General features: G+C 37.7%; 1 protein-coding gene across 1 annotated transcript in view; it reads right to left on the minus strand.

Moving 5' to 3' along the window:
- PIP5K1B (phosphatidylinositol-4-phosphate 5-kinase, type I, beta) overlaps positions 1–19008 on the minus strand; it is a 269554-nt gene that overhangs the window by 149677 nt on the left and 100869 nt on the right. The window contains exons 2-3 of the mRNA XM_004677616.2: positions 12826–12910; positions 7474–7542 (exon numbers count right to left, since the gene is read on the minus strand). Coding sequence (XP_004677673.1) covers positions 7474–7542 — 69 coding nt within the window. The 5' untranslated portion in view covers positions 12826–12910. The remainder of the gene's footprint in view (positions 1–7473; positions 7543–12825; positions 12911–19008) is intronic.

The following is a 19008-nucleotide window of genomic DNA, read 5'->3' on the forward strand; positions in this document are numbered from 1 at the left end:
TGACAGGCTTTAAAACATGCTCTGCTCCTAAATGACAGTTCAAGATGTCACCCCCTCCAAGCAGACCTCATTTCATGCTGCCGGTTATGGGTTCCGTACTCAAGCATGATTTTTAAAATCATCACTTTATTCTCCTCTTTATTTCCAGTTTTCTGCACAGTACCCAAGGGATTTGTATTTCATTTCAAAGTATGATTCTAGAAAACAGTATCCTTAAAGCAACAGTTCAGATTCTGTATGTAGAGGTGAGACATAATTTGGACAAGGATAATTGGCTTTTGAATCCTGACTCAGGGAAAACAAAGTTTGTTATTGTTCAATTATTCTTTTCCCCTTTCCAAAGATTACTGGTTTATCTGTGCCACTGTTCTAGTGGATAACTGAGAATTTTCCATTTTAATGTCAGGCACACCTCAGTATTCAGGCAATAGTGCGGTCATTGGGGTCCGAGAGACTCATCAAGATCAAAATCCCAGCCTTATTCTTCTACTTACTTGTACTTAACCTCATTGAACCTCAGTTTTATCATCTGTAAAGTGGGAGTAATAATACTATCTTGTATATAGGACTGCTAGTATGTTAAATTAGTTCCAAAGAGCTAAGAATGGTATCTGGCACATACAAGCCATGTAATAAATGTAAGTACTTTTTATTAATATAATTTAAAAATTACTTTCAACTGGCAAAATCTATACTCTAATTTGCTGAATACATTTCTGACTAAATTCAGTGGAACTAAATACGAGTTTTCCAGCAGCCAGTGAATGACTCTAACTTCAAAATGCAGCAAAAATTCTGAAACAGTACATGGCATATATCTTACTGGGGTTAATTACATAAAACTAGAACCTCCCTTAATAATTTTTGGAATCTAAAATAAAAAATTCTAGAACTAAAGGCCTCCACATTCATATGCCATTTCATAAGAGTCACCTTTAAAAATCTGTTTGGTATCCAGACAAGGAACACAGGGAGGCATGACAGAAATGGACAAGCCTTGGGACAAGAGGCCTGCTGCTCAGATCAGAAACCTTTGGCCATGCTGTGCAAGGAGGTGCAGATGGCCTGCATCTATTAGGCCTTTTAATTATAAAACAAAGGCAACATTGTGCCCGAGAACAGGACCTGCAGCTCAGACGGCTCTGGTGCTGCAGAAGGGACCTCCCAGCCGGCTGTTAACTCCGACTCAACATGGTGGGAGGGCTACTGCCTCTGGAGGAAGCGGGTGAAAAGCTTGGGAGGAGAGTATTATCTCCTACTGTGTTTTTGGGACAACAGTGTGATGCTTATCAGTGGGGACCAAGAGATGGAGTTTGGCAGCAGGCAGATGTGGAGCACAGCTGGATGATTTAACATCTAGACGGTCCCTCTAGGGTGAAGGCTAAACAAGGTCAGGGCCCTCCCTGGTGGCGCAGCAGCGGGTTAAAGCTAAAGCCACTTCCACATGAGTTTGATCGCCGCCTGCCCCGGAGGAAATCTACATGGCATGGCAGACCTCTCCTGACCCGCCCGCTGCTCCCCTCAGCAGTGTACTTTGTAGATCTGCCTGTTCTGCTCCCCACTCTGTCTCTAGTGAAGCCTCTCACCATCCCTGAGCCTCTGGCCTGTACCGCAGTTCTGTATGCATAAATAAATAAATCTAAAAAAAAAGAAATGAACATTTCAGGGAAACACCCAGACAGGATGGCTGATTTCCTCAATGGGCTTCTTTTGAAGCTGCTGATTGCTTTACTAAATAAATGCAATGTCGTGTTTAACATCATAAAGGCAGGTTTGAAATACTTGCTTTAAGGCTGGAGAGGAAGAAACAGCACAGATGATACACCATGAAGGCTAAGGGGTTTAGAGGAGAGAACTGTAGAGGGAGGGATGGATGGTGGTCTGTGAGTATATGTGCTTCTCAAACTAATAGGGTAATTTAAAAATTGCCCCTCTATGAACAATACAGCTGCTATATTTTGCTACTTCAAAAAACCCCAAATAAACAAAACCCCACAAGTATGGCAGTTCACTAAGAGAAGCACACTTCTCTCATTTCTGAAGCCACTGTTCTTTGGAAGGACAGGAGGCCTGCCTTGATGCCCACTGTCCACTGTCCTGGGCCCAGGTCAGACAGGAGCCAGTATGGTTCTCCCCATGAGTGTAGCCCCAAAGGAGGCAGTCACATCCCTGCCTTGCTCAGTGTTAATGAAACAGCTAAGCTGACCGGAAGTGCAAGGCTGAAGGGTCCTGCCTTTGCTAATAAAAACAGTAACTTCACTTGTTGCCCTTTTACTTCTCTCAGATGTGTTCATATCTGTGAAACTGTGTGATCCTCACAGTACTCTGAGTCAGAGGAGGTAGTAATAATTTTATCCAAAAAAAAAAAATGTTTAGTTTCAAATCAATTAGGGGAAATGCCCCTAAGGTTATATAACTAGTATCTCCAAAGCTAGGCTCATACAAACACTCCACCTGAAAGGGTATTTGAGTTAGAGCAAGGTGTCCTGGCCTCCAGGGCTGGCAACAGTCCCTTCTTTCTCTATTATGGGCTCTGTCCTGTGAGCTGTAGGCTGTAAGAACACTGGCCTCTCCCTGTTAGATGTCAACGATAGCACCTATCTCTCCCCTGTAACAACACCAGAGATCTCTAAATGTTCTCTGTGGGGGTTGGGGGTGCATGTGCAAAGGTGCACTGGTTCACTGGTTGAGAACCACCAGCTTAGAGTGAATAGGGGAATTAGGAACAGAGCCCAGATTATCAAAGGATCACTCCCCCTAAAGAGCAATGCAGCTGCTATTCATGATAACTGCTGTCAGTGTAAAGGCAGAGATGACTGTCAAGCTGCACCCCTACCAGGGCAGAAAGCAGGTGTCTTGTTTTATGAAAGAGGTGGCTTTCTAGAGTCTGAAGGAAGGGAAGAGTGGTCAATACATGGAACGCACACTGATCTCACAGCCCACCCTACCCCACGCCATGTTTAAAATCCTATTTAACTTTTGCATAGATATATATATTCATGTGGTTCAAAATTAAAAATGCAGAGAGACATACTGACAAGCTTACCCCAACTCAACCACTGTGTTTGTGTTCCCCAGAGGCAGCCAGTATTACCAGTTACCTGTGCACCTTCCTGATATTTAATAAAAGAGCTTGTATATAAATAAAAGTTTCCTCTTAGATCAAATATTCATCTCTGATTCATCATCTCGCTGATGTTTAAAAAGCTATAAAAGACATCTCGCCTTGTAATGTGGTAAGGGGCCAGCATTATTCCTTCCCTCCTCATCATTGTCTGTCTTCACTGCCAGGGAGACTGGCTGAGACACTGAAAATAAATGATGCATGAAGACTTGGGAAAAAGTCAAAGAAAAAAAAACAAAAAGAGAAGTTCTGGTGAACGTGGGTCCAGGGCACTGTCAATGCTCCAGTTTGGTTAGTTTCCCACTAGAATATTCTGAGGGATGTCAACAAGAGTGTCCATCATGGTGGAAATCTGTTAAGGAGGTTTAGGGCTCCTGGAGGTGGGATGCTGGTGACAAAGGCAGGTGACTGTCACACCCACAGAGCCTGCAACTGTCAGGAAAACCAGAGTCTCCCAATATGGTGATGAAGTATACTAGTAACGTAGTCATAGCTGCTTATTTAAATAAACTAAAACTGAATTAAAAAATTTACCCCTCAGACCCACACATTTTAAATGCTCAAGAGCACATGTAGCTGTTAGTTACAGCATTCCTGCAGATTATGGAACATTTCCACCATTGTGGAAAGTTCTAATGGACCGTGTTGGCCTCCAGCATGGAATACAAGTTCACCAAAGCAGCAGTCAAGGTGGCCTGTCCCCTAGAACCAGCCCACACTTTGAAAACTGCCTGCCACTGCCCTCACCTTTGCCTCAACCAGGCTTCTCCTGCTGCTCCAGTAATTTGCATTCATCTGTGATTTAATCCTGTGCCCATCAGATTCCCAATCATGGAGAAAAATGAGTAGGTAAATCAAGACACAGTTGGATAAGAAATGGATGGTCTGTCGTGATACATTAATGAAATGTGTATAAAATTTTTATTTCGGTGAGATGCTCTAGTCTCACAAGTCTAAGAAAAGGACTCGCCTCAGAAGACTGTAATGAGCTCTGGGCTTGTCAGGACTTGCTAGAGGATTATGTGAAATGCCACTTGTCTTGGCACTTAAAGCCAATTTGGGTTGTTATTTAAATTTTCACCCGAGCCTATATTTTTTCCTCTTAAACAATTTGTATAGACATAAGGGCTACAGTGTTTTGTTTTGATTATGTACAGAGGGTGTTAAAAAAAATGTTTGGATCAGCTGCCAATCTTTAAACATTGGGAGATTTTGCATCAGAACCCCCATTTTTTTTTTTTAAACCAGTGAATTTAGTAAACATGGCTGAACAGTCAGAGATATTTCTATTAGCTGGAGCTGAATGCTAACTGCCCATTTCAAAAAAAGGTTTGCCTTCACTTGTTTACCACTTTCTTCCAGTTACTCCACTCCATTGCTACCCACCAGTAGGCTTTTGCATTCGTTACTCTTGTGAAAGACATTCAGCAAATGCACCCAGGATGGGAATATCACACTCTGTAAACACAGCCAAAAAGCCCTTAATGCCTGTCTTAATGGGTAGCATGTTTGGTTTGAAATCACAATTCCTATTCTAGCTATTAGCTGAGATGGTAACCTCACCAACTGATTTTAGCTACTCTTTGTAGGTTTGTCAAGAACTAATAATGGATTAGGGAAAAGGTCAACTGGAAGAGCAGAAAGCAGCCAGTCTAAGTAGCATGCATAAACAATTGAGTATCACATTGTTCCATAAACACTGAAGTTTCCCTAAAAAACACGTGGCGATCACGGCGCTTGTGATGTTGAGTGTGGCTGGCAGCCGCCCAACAAATCTGGCCCAGGACACAGAAAGCATAAGCCTGCTTGTTAACCCAGCCCATAAGATTTCTCCTCTTTTGAGCTTTAGACTAACTATGTTCAAAAACTGTTTCCATAGTTTATGTTCCCCACTTGATATCTTCTCATGTCTTCTCCAGGTTCTTAATCTGGAGCCTACTAGACTGACTTCAGTCATAGACAAAAGCCCAATGGGTCATCAAAGCTCCTTATTAAAAAAGATGCGTATGTCATGGTCAGTGCTTTAGGACTGGGACAGAAATTCAAGTTTAAATTAAAAGGGTCAATAACTCACAAAGTAGTGGCTTTGTGACACTTATCTAGTCTTTGTTGTCTTTCACAGATTTCTGCCACTTGCACATCTGAATACAAAGCACATCTTCTATACTTTCATTATATTCATGGGCAAAAACCACTAAGCTACACTGGCTGACTCACGCATCAGTGACTGGGGAACAAAACTGCCGTTTTTGGGGAACATACAAACACATTGATCAGAAAATTTAACTTATACATCTTCACAATCTCTGCAAGGATACAAGCTTCCAGGTACATTTAAATCACGATTCAGGAAACTTGAGCATTTTTCTTATCATACTAATTAGATGTCTCATAATAAAAAATGTCATTAATTTGGTATAGACAAGTCTGTAAAAGACGTGTTTCTTTTCTAAACATGCATAAACCATATTTATTAACCCATGCTAAAATTAAGTCAAGAACAGCTCACTTATAACCAGCTTCCTGAATGTACTTCTCATTTTTTGAAAACAGGGATATTTGTTTATTTCCTGCTTTAGACAACTCATCCACCCTCCCAATGTTTCAAATCTCATCCTAGCGGCAAACACATTGGCAATAGCTAATGTGACTCTTATGATCACTTCTCCAACTCTGTCATTAATGGCTACAATTTGAAGATCTTCTTGCTTAAAGCAGAAGAATTAAATCAAATAGTTCAGCTGTTGCCTGTCTATAAAACAACACTTTATCTAAGTGGCTCCTTTCTCTTGCTATGCAAATCAGTACTACATTATTGACGAGTACATTCCTGGGAGCTGGACTGTTTCTGGTGCATTTCTTGCAGAGATGCTACATACTTCTGCTTCCACTGCTTATCTTCCTTTTAAAAATAGAGATCATAAAAAAAAAATCCCGATGCTACCACACACCAAAAAAAGTGACCACCAATACTTTTTAGTTTTTAGTCCTCTTACATCTCTAACATTTCCCTTATTTATCTTAGAATTTTTAGTTTTTAAAACCTTTCTAACATAGTTTCATCAAACATCTTGGTAAGCATGATCATAGCATTATAGCTAGAATGTTATTGAAAGCTTTCTTTACTAAATTCGTGGGTGGACACACTTAGTAAATGCCAAGATTCTTATGTCTTTGGGGATATGTGGGGTACTGATTATTGGTCAACTCTTTTGGTTAATGGGGTGTACTAGTTACCGAACACTAGCAGCTGGTGCAAGAATTACAGATAGGTAGGAATGGAACTGAGTCTGACTTTGAGGCCTGTTAACAAAATTGGAAAAGGTAAATGAGCCCAATACATTTTGCAGACTAATTTTGTTGAACCTAATGATCTTTGAAAACTGTTTATGCATCTGAAATAAACAACTTTGTACTATTATAAAGTATCAGGAGCAGTGGTGCTCGGGAACATAGAATACCCAACAATGTTTCTGAACATTAGTATGGTTGCCAGGAACCACGAATTTATCAGTCAAAAGAGTGGTAAATTAAGATACCCTGGAAATTCTAGAAAGAGATCTGCATAAAAATTGTAGGAGTAGGAATAGTTCATGGTAAAAGTCTTGTTTAAAATACAAAGGTAAATACTGTTTAAAATTTTGGTGGAAAGATATAAGTCCATTAAAGGATTCCCATAATGGACACAGAATAGTGCACATGTCCTGTTCCTCAGAAATAAGTAGGATCTTCACATAATTTTCTTATATCAATGTTTTATAACATGATAACTGTGGGAGGCAGAAAAATGTCCCCCAAAGATGTTCATGTTCTAATCCTTAGGATCTGTGAATACATTGTTTTTCATGGCAGCAAAGAGTTAAGTTTGGAGAGGAAATTAAGGTTGCCAATCAGCTGACTTTAAAATAAAGGGATTATCCTGGATTATCCATGAGGGCTGATTGAAATCACAAATTCTTTTGAAGTGTCAGAGTGATATAGCCTGAGAAAGACTCACAGGCCTTTGCTGGCTTTGAAGTTGGAAGGGAAGCCTGACACAGGGAATGCAAGCAGCCTGGAGAAGCTGAACAAGACAAAGACATGGGCTCTTCCCCTCAGATCCGCTAAAAAGGGAGATAACCCTGCAGACACCTGGGTCTTAGCTTACTGAGGCCATGTCAGAGTTGAGGCCTACAGAGAAGAAAACTTCTGTGTTGCTTAAGGCACTGAGCTAATGGTTAACTTTTACAGCAATAGGAAACCAAGGCAGTGACTTACATATGACAGCGATGGGGGAAGAGAAGGTCTATGACAGTATTAACACTGCCAGCAGTAAGAGTGCTCCTCTCAGCCAAGAAAAGAAGACTCACCTTTTTATAGGTTTTCTCTTCATTTTGTTTTCCAGGTGCTGCATCCCCATTTTCAGCAGCGGACGACATCTACAAGACAAAAATGTACCATTTAAATTTACAACTCTACTCTGACATAAAATATGCTCATATTTTTAACAAGAGGATCTACTTTGGCTACCTAAGTCTCCAAGAAAGAAAAAGATTTCTCAGAATACTAAAAACCAAAAGCAAAAACAAAACAAATTTGTGTTATACAATCTCTCCAAAATAAAACTGATGCCTGAAGATTTTGGTGATTTTCTTTATTCCTAAGAAAGAAATAACTAAGCTCTAAGAAGACACTATGGAAGCCAAGTAAAATCATATGTAAAGGTGTCTGTCTACAAAGGCTTTACAATTTTTTTCTTTTTGCTATATATATTTCCTATAAACATTACTGGAAAGTACCAAAAATATAAATCAGAACAACAAAAAGAAAACTGTTCAATTCTCCTGCTCTTGGGGAACTCCATAATGCATATTTTGCCATATTTCTACCTTTTGTTTTCACCTTTTGTTCTATGTATTTGCATAAAGAAAATATTCTGACATCAACTTACTCAGCATTTTTCACTGAGCATTTTACCATTTGATCATAAAAATCTAAGTGCAAGAATCATAACTTTACAAGTTGGAAGATATATCACTGCTGAAGCATTATTGGTAAACAATGCTAAAACTAAATAATAGCTGAGGTGGTCTAAGGGTTTTATTTCTGTAAATAATACAAAAACAATTATACTGTGCTTCTATCTTTTCTAACATCAATGTTTTCTTAGCCAGAATTCCTAAAACTACTAGGATACAGAGGGTATTAAAAAATGCAAATCCAAACACCCAAATGGGCCACATCAAAATAACCTGGGGCAACAAGTATGGGCGAGGGAGTAGGGAAAAGGAAACTTTTACATTGTTGGTTCAGCCCCTATGGAAAACTATTAAAAACTGATATACCATATGATTTAGCATTTCAGTTCCTAAATGTTTACCTGAAGATATATTCATTGATTCCAAGGGATATATGCACTGCTATATTAACTGTAGCACTATTTATAATAGTCCACTTGTGGAAACAACCCAAGAGCCCAGGGACTGATAACTAAATTAAGATGCTATGGAATATGTGCACAATGGAATGCCACTCAGCTACCTGTCTGCTGCCTGTCTCTCTATCTCTATTTCTATATCAAAAGTGAAATCTTTCTATTTGCAACAACGTGGATGGAACTGGAGGTGATTATACTATGTGCAATGAGTCAGGAGGAGAGACAAACTGTCAGCTGATGTCACTCATGTGTGGAATACAGAGAAACAACAGAAAGGAACAGACAAGCTAAACCAAAACAAACTCAAGGTCTCTGCAGAACTGAGGAGCAGAACAAGGAAGGAGGGGCTCTATAGTCTAGCATACAGGACTGTGGGTACTTGGAAACCACGTGACGTTTGGTGGGAACATGCATGTGATGAAGGTTGAAGCTAATTCCTCCAAATTATTCACAGTGCTGTAAATCAACACTACCTCAATAAAAATTAAAAAGATATGACAGCTCTTGCCAAATATTGCTCAATTTCTTGCCATGAAATTATCAGCAGTGAGTGGGAGCTGGTTTCATTACACTTAGCAATGACTATTATTGTTTAATCTTTGCTAATTTGACAGGCAAAAGAAAGCATCTCCTGGCTTTGTTTCTTTGAAAATTATTATGAATGTTAACACTGTTTGCGTATCTTTTTAGAAAAGCTCTTTGTGCTTTTTCTTTTGAGTTTTCTACTGTTTTGTCCACTTATCTGCAGTGGTCTTAATGACTTAGTTATTACTACTATTGTAGTAATTAGTATTAGTGGTTTCCTTGGTGACTTTTTTATATACTAAGGCTATTAATCTGTTTATAAGCACATTAGTTTTTTTTCTATATGGCACTGCCTTTCAATTTATTTGATAGTTATGACATAGGAAAGTATATTTTTGCCTACTGACTACATTTGTAATTTCTTCCAAAATTTTTAGGGACTTTTTTTTTTCATTAGGAGATATCAGGTATTTAAATACACATTCATCTCACTTAAAAAAATTATTGCAGTAACACATTGCTTGTATTTTGGAAGTCCCTCCCCCCACTCAGGCACTGTTGCCATAATGCACGCACCACCCAAGCACCCATAGTTAACCTCCAGAGTCCCCTGTGCTGTCTGTTCACTTTGTTCTCTCACTTTTTAATAAGGTAGTGGCATTTGACTTTTAATTAGTTATTTGAAGTCAGTTTCTTATGTGATGCACAATGGTATAGTTCCTCTCTTATACCACAGTCAACAGGTCAACCAAGCCCTTGAAAAGCACCTGAAGTCCAAGTTGTCTTACTGCTCCTTCATGTTCCTGGCAGAGTCACCAACTCAAGCATGGCTTACTTGAGTCATCTCCCTTTGTCAGCAAGCGCAGCTCCCCTTCCTGATATTCCCGCTCCCCTCCTACAGTCTACTCCACTGTAGGAGCCAGAATCATCCGCTCTTAAGCCTCCTCAGATCGTGCCACTCTTCCTTAGGCTGCTACAACGCTTTCCCATTTCACCCAGAATTAAAAGTCAAAGTGCTCACATTACCCTAGAAGCCTATATGATTTACCTATCCTCTCCTATTCCTTCCCTGACCTCAGGTCTCTGAGTTATTCCTCTCACTTCCACTGCTTCAAATTCTTCTCAGATCCTCAAACGCACCAGCATGTTGCCACATCGCAGCTTCTGCCTCAGCTCTTCCCTCAGCCTCAACAGTCTTCCCCAGAGCCGCTTGTCTCCGCAGGTCTTTGCGCAAATATCAACTTCTCTTTGATGCTCAGCTTGTCTTGAAAAGTGCAACCTCTTCAGCAGCTCTCTGCCCCAACATAACCCTTAACTTGCTTTATTACTATTATTTTCTGTAATTGTCATTGGTGTCCAAACAACTAAAGAGTTTACTCGTTTATTATCGTGGTTTTGTGGCTGTACCTCCTCACAAAAATTTAAATTTCACAGAGACTTTAGAAATATTTTCCATATAGGATTAGAACCATTTTTTCTAAATTTAAAATGTTACTGTATATGACATGTTTTCATTTTCTTGACACAGTTCTCAAAGCTATCTGAAAATTAATTTGGAATTTAGTTTCAAAACAACAAAGGAAGGAAGTCTCTATGAAAATCAAAGGTATAATTACTTTTCAAAACATAAAAGTAATTTTCAAATTAGAATTTAAATTTAGTATTTTTTCTAAGTAAAATGTTTTATTTGAAAAAATATAAAACAAAAAACAAAACTATCATCTTTAATCTCACCACCCAGAAATAATTACCAATATTTATTGTCATTTGATCTTTTCCAACAAAACTGGGATCAAACATAATATATAATTTTGAATCTGTTATTTTCACTTAACTATAGATTATAAACATTTTCCTACCTGCCAAAGGTAACATAAAACGACTGGATAAAATACCAAAACTACTTGATGGTTCTCACAGCAGCAAGTATTTTCACTTGAAATTAAACAAAATCTTTTGTCTATTTAACTTTAGAAAAAAATACATTATTTTGCAATTATAAGATTAACAGTAAAGATGGACACTTTTGTCATGTTTAATTGGTTTTCTGGTTATTTCTTTAGTGCATGTTTGTGCCTCCAATCTAGCATGTACCAATGATGATAAAAGTAGTATAATGAACAACTATATTCTAGAGACATTTTACGGGGGTGGAGTGGGGAATGGGATCAAAAATGGGAGTGGGGGGGTGGGGGTAATGGCACACAGGTGAATTGGTGATGGGAAGTCCATGGGGATTGCTGCTGAGATGGAAAAAATAATGTATAATAGCTAATGATTTTGAACACCAATTGTATATTTACATAATGATATTTTAGATAGTAAATTTCAATAGATACATTAGAAATACTAAAAAATTTCCCTTTAAGCAACACAGAACAGATAGTAATGATAAACAGAGGTCATAAATTGTCACTTGGATTCAAAGGCTTTTTCTGTAGGGCAATATTTAACAAAGGTCACATGGATTTGTTAACCAAGGACAGTTATGTAGGAGAGCAAATCAGATGCCACCTATGTTTTGGTGAATGATAAGTGGATACTAAAATGGCCCACTTCATAATTGCTATTTTTGTCCTAGATTTGTTGCTTCCACACCAGGTAGGGTGCAACATTTATAACTATGCTAGCCAAGGTAAGTTTGCATTAGAAATATGTTTTATACTTTTAAAAAACATGTGTGTATGTGTGTGTTCACATATAGGAAAGGAAGAAAGAAATTCACAGAACTACTATGGACTACCTACATATGATGGAATTTTTTTTATATCCATATATTTTATAAAAGGGCAGGTTTATTACAAAAAGGGAGAGAAGAGTAAAGGACATTTGCACATATGCCAACAGACAGAAGGAGCTGATTGGCTAAAAGAGGGACAGACTGACTAGAAGAGAGTCCTGCCTAGTCACAGGCAGGCAGCCTTGAGGGGAGAGCTGTCTGTTGCTTTGCAAAGGGAGAAGGTTGGTGAAAAAAAGCTTAGGCACAGGTGGGCAGAAGGACTGCTGCCCATATAATGGGACTCTGAATGCTTTGGATTTTCATTTTCACACTTTGCCATATTCCCCAATACCCTGCAGTATTGTAAGCACAGCTACATTTAAAAATAAGGAAATTTTAAAAAATTTAGCACAAACAGTAATTAACAGCAGAGACCACATCGCCTGGCTTCTGCCACTTTAGACATGCTGACATACACAAATTTCTTACTTGTTTGCAGTTTTCAATTTAATAATGTCAAAGTGAAAGGTTAGGCACTAAATACATGATTTAGAAGACTTGCAAATAATATAATAAATGAGGTAGGGGCTCTCTCTATAATGAGTCATTTGGAGTCCATTAAAAAATATAGGCCATTGGCCCTCCCTGGTGGTGCAGTGGGTTAAAGCACAGCACAAAGAAGCTTAAGCCACTTCCGCATTAGTTCGATCCCCACCTGCCCCGGAGGAAATCCACATGGCGTGGCAGACTTCTCCTGACCCGCCCGCTGCTCCCCTCAGCAGTGTACTTTATCGATCTGCCTGTTCTGCTCCCCACTCTGTCTCTGGTGAATCCTCTCGCCTTCCGCATCTCTGGCCTGTACCCTTGTTCTGTACGAATAAATAAATCTTAAAAAAAAAAAATAGACCATCTCCCACGGGGATTACAATTGAGATGGAAAAAAAATGTACAAAATGATGTAAAAATAACTTTTGTAAAATTAAAAAAAAATTGAAAATTAAAAAAAAAAAATATATATATATATAGACCATCTTCTCTTACCTTTGTAAATGCAATGCCAAGTCATCTGTAGTCGGTCGGGATGGGCGGCCTACTCATTGCTGAGACTGTATTTCTTCCCAGGTTCCTGTTAAAAGAGAAATTATTGGTCATTATTTATTTATATCCTACCTCATGGCCCAAAAAGGATCAGAGGCAGCTACAGGAATAAATATAGTGAGATCAGTTTAAACCAACAGGAAGAAACGTGTGTGAGGGGAAAATAATGGCGGGGAAAGATGATGCCAGCAGGGTAGGCTCTATACAGAATGTAGTCATATGGCCATGGGTGGTCACTGAAGATTCTGTACACTCCAATTTGACATGGAGAGTCCTAGTGGTCACAGCGAAGATGAAATGATCAGCTATTAAATGCCCTTTGTCCATAAGAGAAAAACAAGTCAGCTGCTCAAATGAATCACAGGGATTTGGGAAATTGAAGTGAGGTAGGCATTTCTCTGATGATGCCAGGACAATTTTTCACTATTATTCCCTGGATAAATCAACTGTGACTTTCAGAAGGGCTGTTTAGATCTACAACTTCAACAACTGCTCAACAGAACTCTTGCTACAGTTACATTTTTTTACAGAGAAAATCATTCACTGTCATCAATTAAAAAAATACTGAGGAATATAAAGTCAGCAGTGTTAACAATTTGTTGTATATTCTTCCAAAACCTTCTCTCTGCTTGTGCTCTGTGTGTGTGTCTTGCTCCTACCAGTATATTTTAAATATTGTTTTCAAAACTGGCCTCATGTAAAAATACATGCATCCTTTTCCCCAAGATGAATAAACCATTGCTTAACCAAGCATGCCTTTGTAGATGAACACTGAAGCTGTTCCCACGTCTGGTTACCAAAACCGGAGCAGGAACAAACAACCTTATTCAAACATCTTAGAAGTTCTAGCACTTTTATTTCTATGGGAAAGAATCCTAGAGACTTGGCCAAAGTTGATACACACATCAACCATTTGAAGGGTCATTGCTACATCTCTTTCTATAAAAAAGGCTGAAGCAATCAGTACTTGAGGGTACCTACTTATAGAGATTGGCACCTTGATGGGCAGAAATGGCATCTCAGTTGGAAATTTGTGTTCTCCTACCACTAATGGGACTTGCAATTTTCATAGGTTTGTTGGTGACTCACATTTTCAGATCATGCCCTTATTTTGATATTGTGCTGATTATCCTTTTTTTCTTACAATCAATTTATAAGATCGCCTACTATATGAAACATAATCTGGCATATAAATTGCAAACCCTTGTTCATCTTTTCATGTTGATGATACCTTGTTATACAGACATTTTATATCTATATATAGTCAGATTTACTAATTTTCTCTTAATGAGCTGTATTACTAAGGAGAGTGTCCTCTAATGCAATGTAGTCACACATTCTCCTGCATTTTCTTCTATCTTTATAGTTCCTCTATTTTTAACATTAGCTCTTTATTGCCCATGGAATTGAACCTCAGTGTCTTGTTGCAGATCACGTACCTCATAATCTATCCTTAACTAAAAAGATATGCCACATTTAGCGCACGTGGCTCCTCTATATACTGTACTATTCTGTAATCTATTTCTATACTCCATTTTGCTCCAAAAAATTACTTTCTGATTCTAGAGCTGATACTATGTTGCATTAAAAGCAGTAACATGACAGTATGTTCTGATATTTGTTGGTGCAAATTGCCAAGCTGATGTTTTCCCCAAGTTTAACAATTCTCTCATTTTTTCTGGCCTTTAAAATCATATTGATTGAACTGATAACATGTCTCCTTACCGCCCCCCCCCACTCCAAGTTGGGATTCTTGGTGGAATTATATTTAATCTACATATTAATTCTGGGAAGGGATGATATGTTTGCCAAGTTTACTCATTTAAAAACATGTTAGTTCTCTATTTCTTAAATTATTATTTTATATCTTTTACTATAATCTTGTATCTATTTTGTATTTGTTTTATTTTTATAGAGTTCATTGCCAGATGTTTAGTTTGGTACACTTTTAAATAAAGATTTTTCTATTTGCATTTCTAACTGTAATTAATTCCTAGAAAAAAATTGGTTTGGTTTCATTTGCTATTTTTTTAAGCCATCATGCTATCACATGCCCTCACAGAATTTTCTTTTTAAGTTTTCATTCTTTATTAAACAATTGACCCCTTTAACCCGATTTACCTACCCTCTTCCCTTTTACCTTCTAACCCCAATTCTGTTCTTATAGTCTCAGAATTTTTGCTTTATTTGTTCATTAGTTTTGCTTCTTTATCTTCCCCACGAGAGAGGTCATGCAAACGCGTTACAAAAAGACTGATCTGACTGTTGCAGTCTTTGAGTGAATGGACCTGCTAACAACTGGAAAACTCGAGAGTCCTGTTGCATAAACATATCTATTTCTCTGGTCCTTTTAAAACATCCCTCACAGAATTAAAAAAAAAAAAATTAAGCAGATTTCTTTATTCACAATTGGAAAGACATGAAAACAGCCCAAATGCCCAAAAATGGATGACTGAATTAAAAAGATGTGGTACATCTACACAATGGAATATTACTCAGCAACCAAAAAAAAAGAAACACATGTCCTTTGCAGCAACATGGATGGAACTGGAAAAGATCATGTTTAGTGAAGTAAGCCAGAAAGAAAAGGAAAAATACTGAATGGTTTCTCTCATAGCAGGAATATAACAGACCAGGCAAGAAAATAATGATAATGATGAACAGCTATAGCCCAGAGACATTTTGTGGGGGTGGAGTGGCGAATGGGATCAAAACAGTGAGGGGAGGGAAATGCATTGGACTCTGGTGATGGCACATGGGGGATTTGGTGATGGGAAGCCCAAGGGGATTGCAAATGAGATGGAAAAATGCACAAAATGATGTAAAAATAAATTATTATATATATATATATATAATTTTTTAAAGCAGATTTCAAATTCTATCATAATCATGTGCAGTGCTGATACAGTGTATCTGTTTCTTTTCATATTGCATTGAACTTCACAAATGATGCGTTACAATAACTAACAAAGCCAGATATTTATAATATAATCCTACAGAATACAACACCATTTCAACATAATGCTTCGGTTTGTCTGGTAGCATATTAGGTTTATTTCCTGTTATACCCTAAATGTATTTGTTTTTTTAAAGGAATGTCTCATGGATAATATCAAATGCAGTTCAGCAGGGGTTGATAAAATCACACAACTGTTCTTGTGTCAGTCTATAACATTGGGATAGTTCACAATTCAAAGCCATTCTTGTATGTCTAGAGTAAACTTGGAGTTCATTTGCTACCATTTTCAAAAGATATTTTCATGAGTGAAACTTGATGCTTGTTGCCCTACTTTTACAGGTTCCAGGATTAAGAAATCAATATTTTTCAAAAAGTTGGAAGATTCTGTCCTTTATATGCACTCAGATTCTTCTATGATTATTCATTTTTTGGAATTTATAACCTATTTTCTGGTCAAATTTTAGTAATTTATATTTTGTTAGAAAACTATCAGTTTCCTTTAGATTTTAAAATTTGTTGTCATAAAGTTGAGATGATATTTTCTTATGATTTCTTTTAATGCTTTTGGGATTCTGACAATGTCTTTTTCTTTTATTCCTGGTGTGTGGGTATATGGAGAAATATGTATTATGTAAATACATATTATAAATGTTGTATATATAATAATATATTTTTCCTGTAAATATCTCTACCTCCAAAAAACAACCCAAATCATTCAGTTTTTTCTTATGGGCATAGGCAAACTTTATGTAAATGTCTCATAGATACAAGAGAAAATGCAAATTTCTGCTTATAAGGCATGTAAACATTATTATTGCCTTACATCACTGCTCACTTTATCAAATTATGAAAGTAGATTAAAATAATTTCATGCAATTAATCATATTCTCCTGAATTTCTATTATGGTTTGCCTTACAATTTACATAAATAGGTTGGGTTTTTTTTCTTATTTAATAATTCTGGTCTTGGGTACCATATTGGGCAACACCCCCCTGCTTTCCTTCCATTTGCATAAGCTTGTATATCCCTGCCCATTTCTTTACTGTCAAAATTTCATTCTTTTCCATTTTGTTTTAGCTGTACTTCTTACAAATAGCTCAACATTGAAATTTGGGTTTGTTTTGACAGTTTAATAGTCTTTATCATTTGAAAGGAGACCTCAACAAATTCATATCTGTTGTAAAAGCTAATGTTTGGTTTGCTTCCATCATACATGCTTACTATTAGACTTTTTGTTCCCTTATATAGTTTTACTCATTCCTTTGTTTGCTGGATTGAGCAAGTTTATAATTCCATTTATTTTCCTACTAATAAAAAAGATGCTCCAGAAGAGCAGCTGGTAGCATGTCTTCCTCACATGACAGTACTTCCCTGCCAGTGACTTAAATTTTTTATTCCACATAAATTTTGCTCATTTTTATCTATTTTTAAATCATCAGCAAATCTATATATTTCTGGTTAACAAATAACTTTTTGCCATTTGTACTCCTGGACATTTTGTTTCTGGCTTACTGTGGTAGACAATGTTTCCCCTAAATTTCTGTGGAGGTAAGACTGCTCACCGAGTGTGATTAGCAGGTGCCGCAGTCTGTCAGTGCCTCCAGGTTCTGTCTCTGCAGAGAACCAGTCACCGCAGGTCAAGGTCTTGGTGGCAGCAAAATCTGTGACTGAATTACAGGCTGCTCTGTACTGAGTTGGCCAGACTTGTATATCCTGCATGGGGTTTGACCAGCCCCTTTTCCTATCCAAGTATGTTTCCTCCCCTGCTTTACAGGTTGTATTAGTTTCCAAAAGCATGACTGAACATGACAGAGATATACATTCACCCAATTCTGGAGGTTAGAAGTTCAAAATCAAGGTGTTGGCACGGTAGTGCTCCCTCAGATTACAGATGGGGGAAGACTATACCTCTTCCAAGCTTTGGGTCTGATTGGTGAGCACTGGCTCTAATTGTATCACTCCAACCTCATCCTGTCATTGCTGTGTTCTCCTCAGTATCTGCTTTCACATGACATTTTCCTCTTATAAAACCATCAGTTTCACAGGTACTGGGGACTGGGGCTTCACATATACTTTTGTGGGGCACAATTCAACTCACAAAGCAAGTGCTAACTTCTCACAAACACTGTACACCCCCGATTCTATCTCACTGTCTCCTTCCAGAGAATCCAACTTACGGTATCTCTTTCTTTATCCACAGGAGATATTTGGAATATTTTTAGTTTCCCACAAACCATTCCATGGAAAACAACTGAATTCCTCTTAGTATAGAGCTTAGTATAGCTCTCTGCAATAAGAAACCATTAACAATTTATAACTCACAGTCACATTAACATCATTTACTTAGATTTGCCTATCAATTTTATAAGGCTCATCATCCATCATTGTTTGACTCTTCATATGCCCCATTATCACACCTTTCTTCTGATTCAATTCTAATTTGGTTGGAAAAGTGTTGATATGTAACTTGACACAAGACATTCAATTAGAACTTATTTCTTACACTATTTCTGATATTAAACAGACCCAACTTATGGTTGGAATGTTGGGACACCCAATTAAGCTGTTTTGTTACACATGTCAAGCAATAAAATGACTTCTTTTCTTTGACAACCTGATTACTCCTCTATTCTGTCAGGTATTCAGTGTTTCTCAAGTAGTTTCCTCAAAAGAGGCACATGGAGAGTTGGTCCACTCTGAGTCGCTTCATATCCAGAAATGTCTTTTATTTTGTCCTCATATTTGACTTGATCGTTAGGTTGGTAAGACTCTTACAGCTTACCTTTCTTTCATCTCTCTAGAAATATGGTATATTACTGTCTTTTGAGTTTCTGGCTTATAGAGGAGTAGTTTTCTCTGCCTACAAAACTATAATAGTTTTTCTTTTAATACACAGCTCAAAAATCCCCTCAAAGATTGATGTATTTCTCTCATTATCCTGCCAATAATGGGAAACTGACAATGACTTGACTTAAACCATGAATAATATTGAGACTACACAGATGAGGAATGAATGGGCTGCATATCCCTCAGGCAACCCTCCAAGAATATTATTTCTTATTATCAACCTCTTGATGAGATTAGCCATTGGAACATTCAATGTTATAGAGTCTGGTGAGAACACAGAAATTCGTGCAGCCAACTATGCTCATAATCACAAGACTCA

The sequence above is a fragment of the Condylura cristata genome, unplaced genomic scaffold (genome assembly GCF_000260355.1).
Source record: "Condylura cristata isolate star-nosed mole 26May11 unplaced genomic scaffold, ConCri1.0 scaffold00006, whole genome shotgun sequence".
Taxonomy (NCBI): Eukaryota; Metazoa; Chordata; class Mammalia; order Eulipotyphla; family Talpidae; genus Condylura; species Condylura cristata.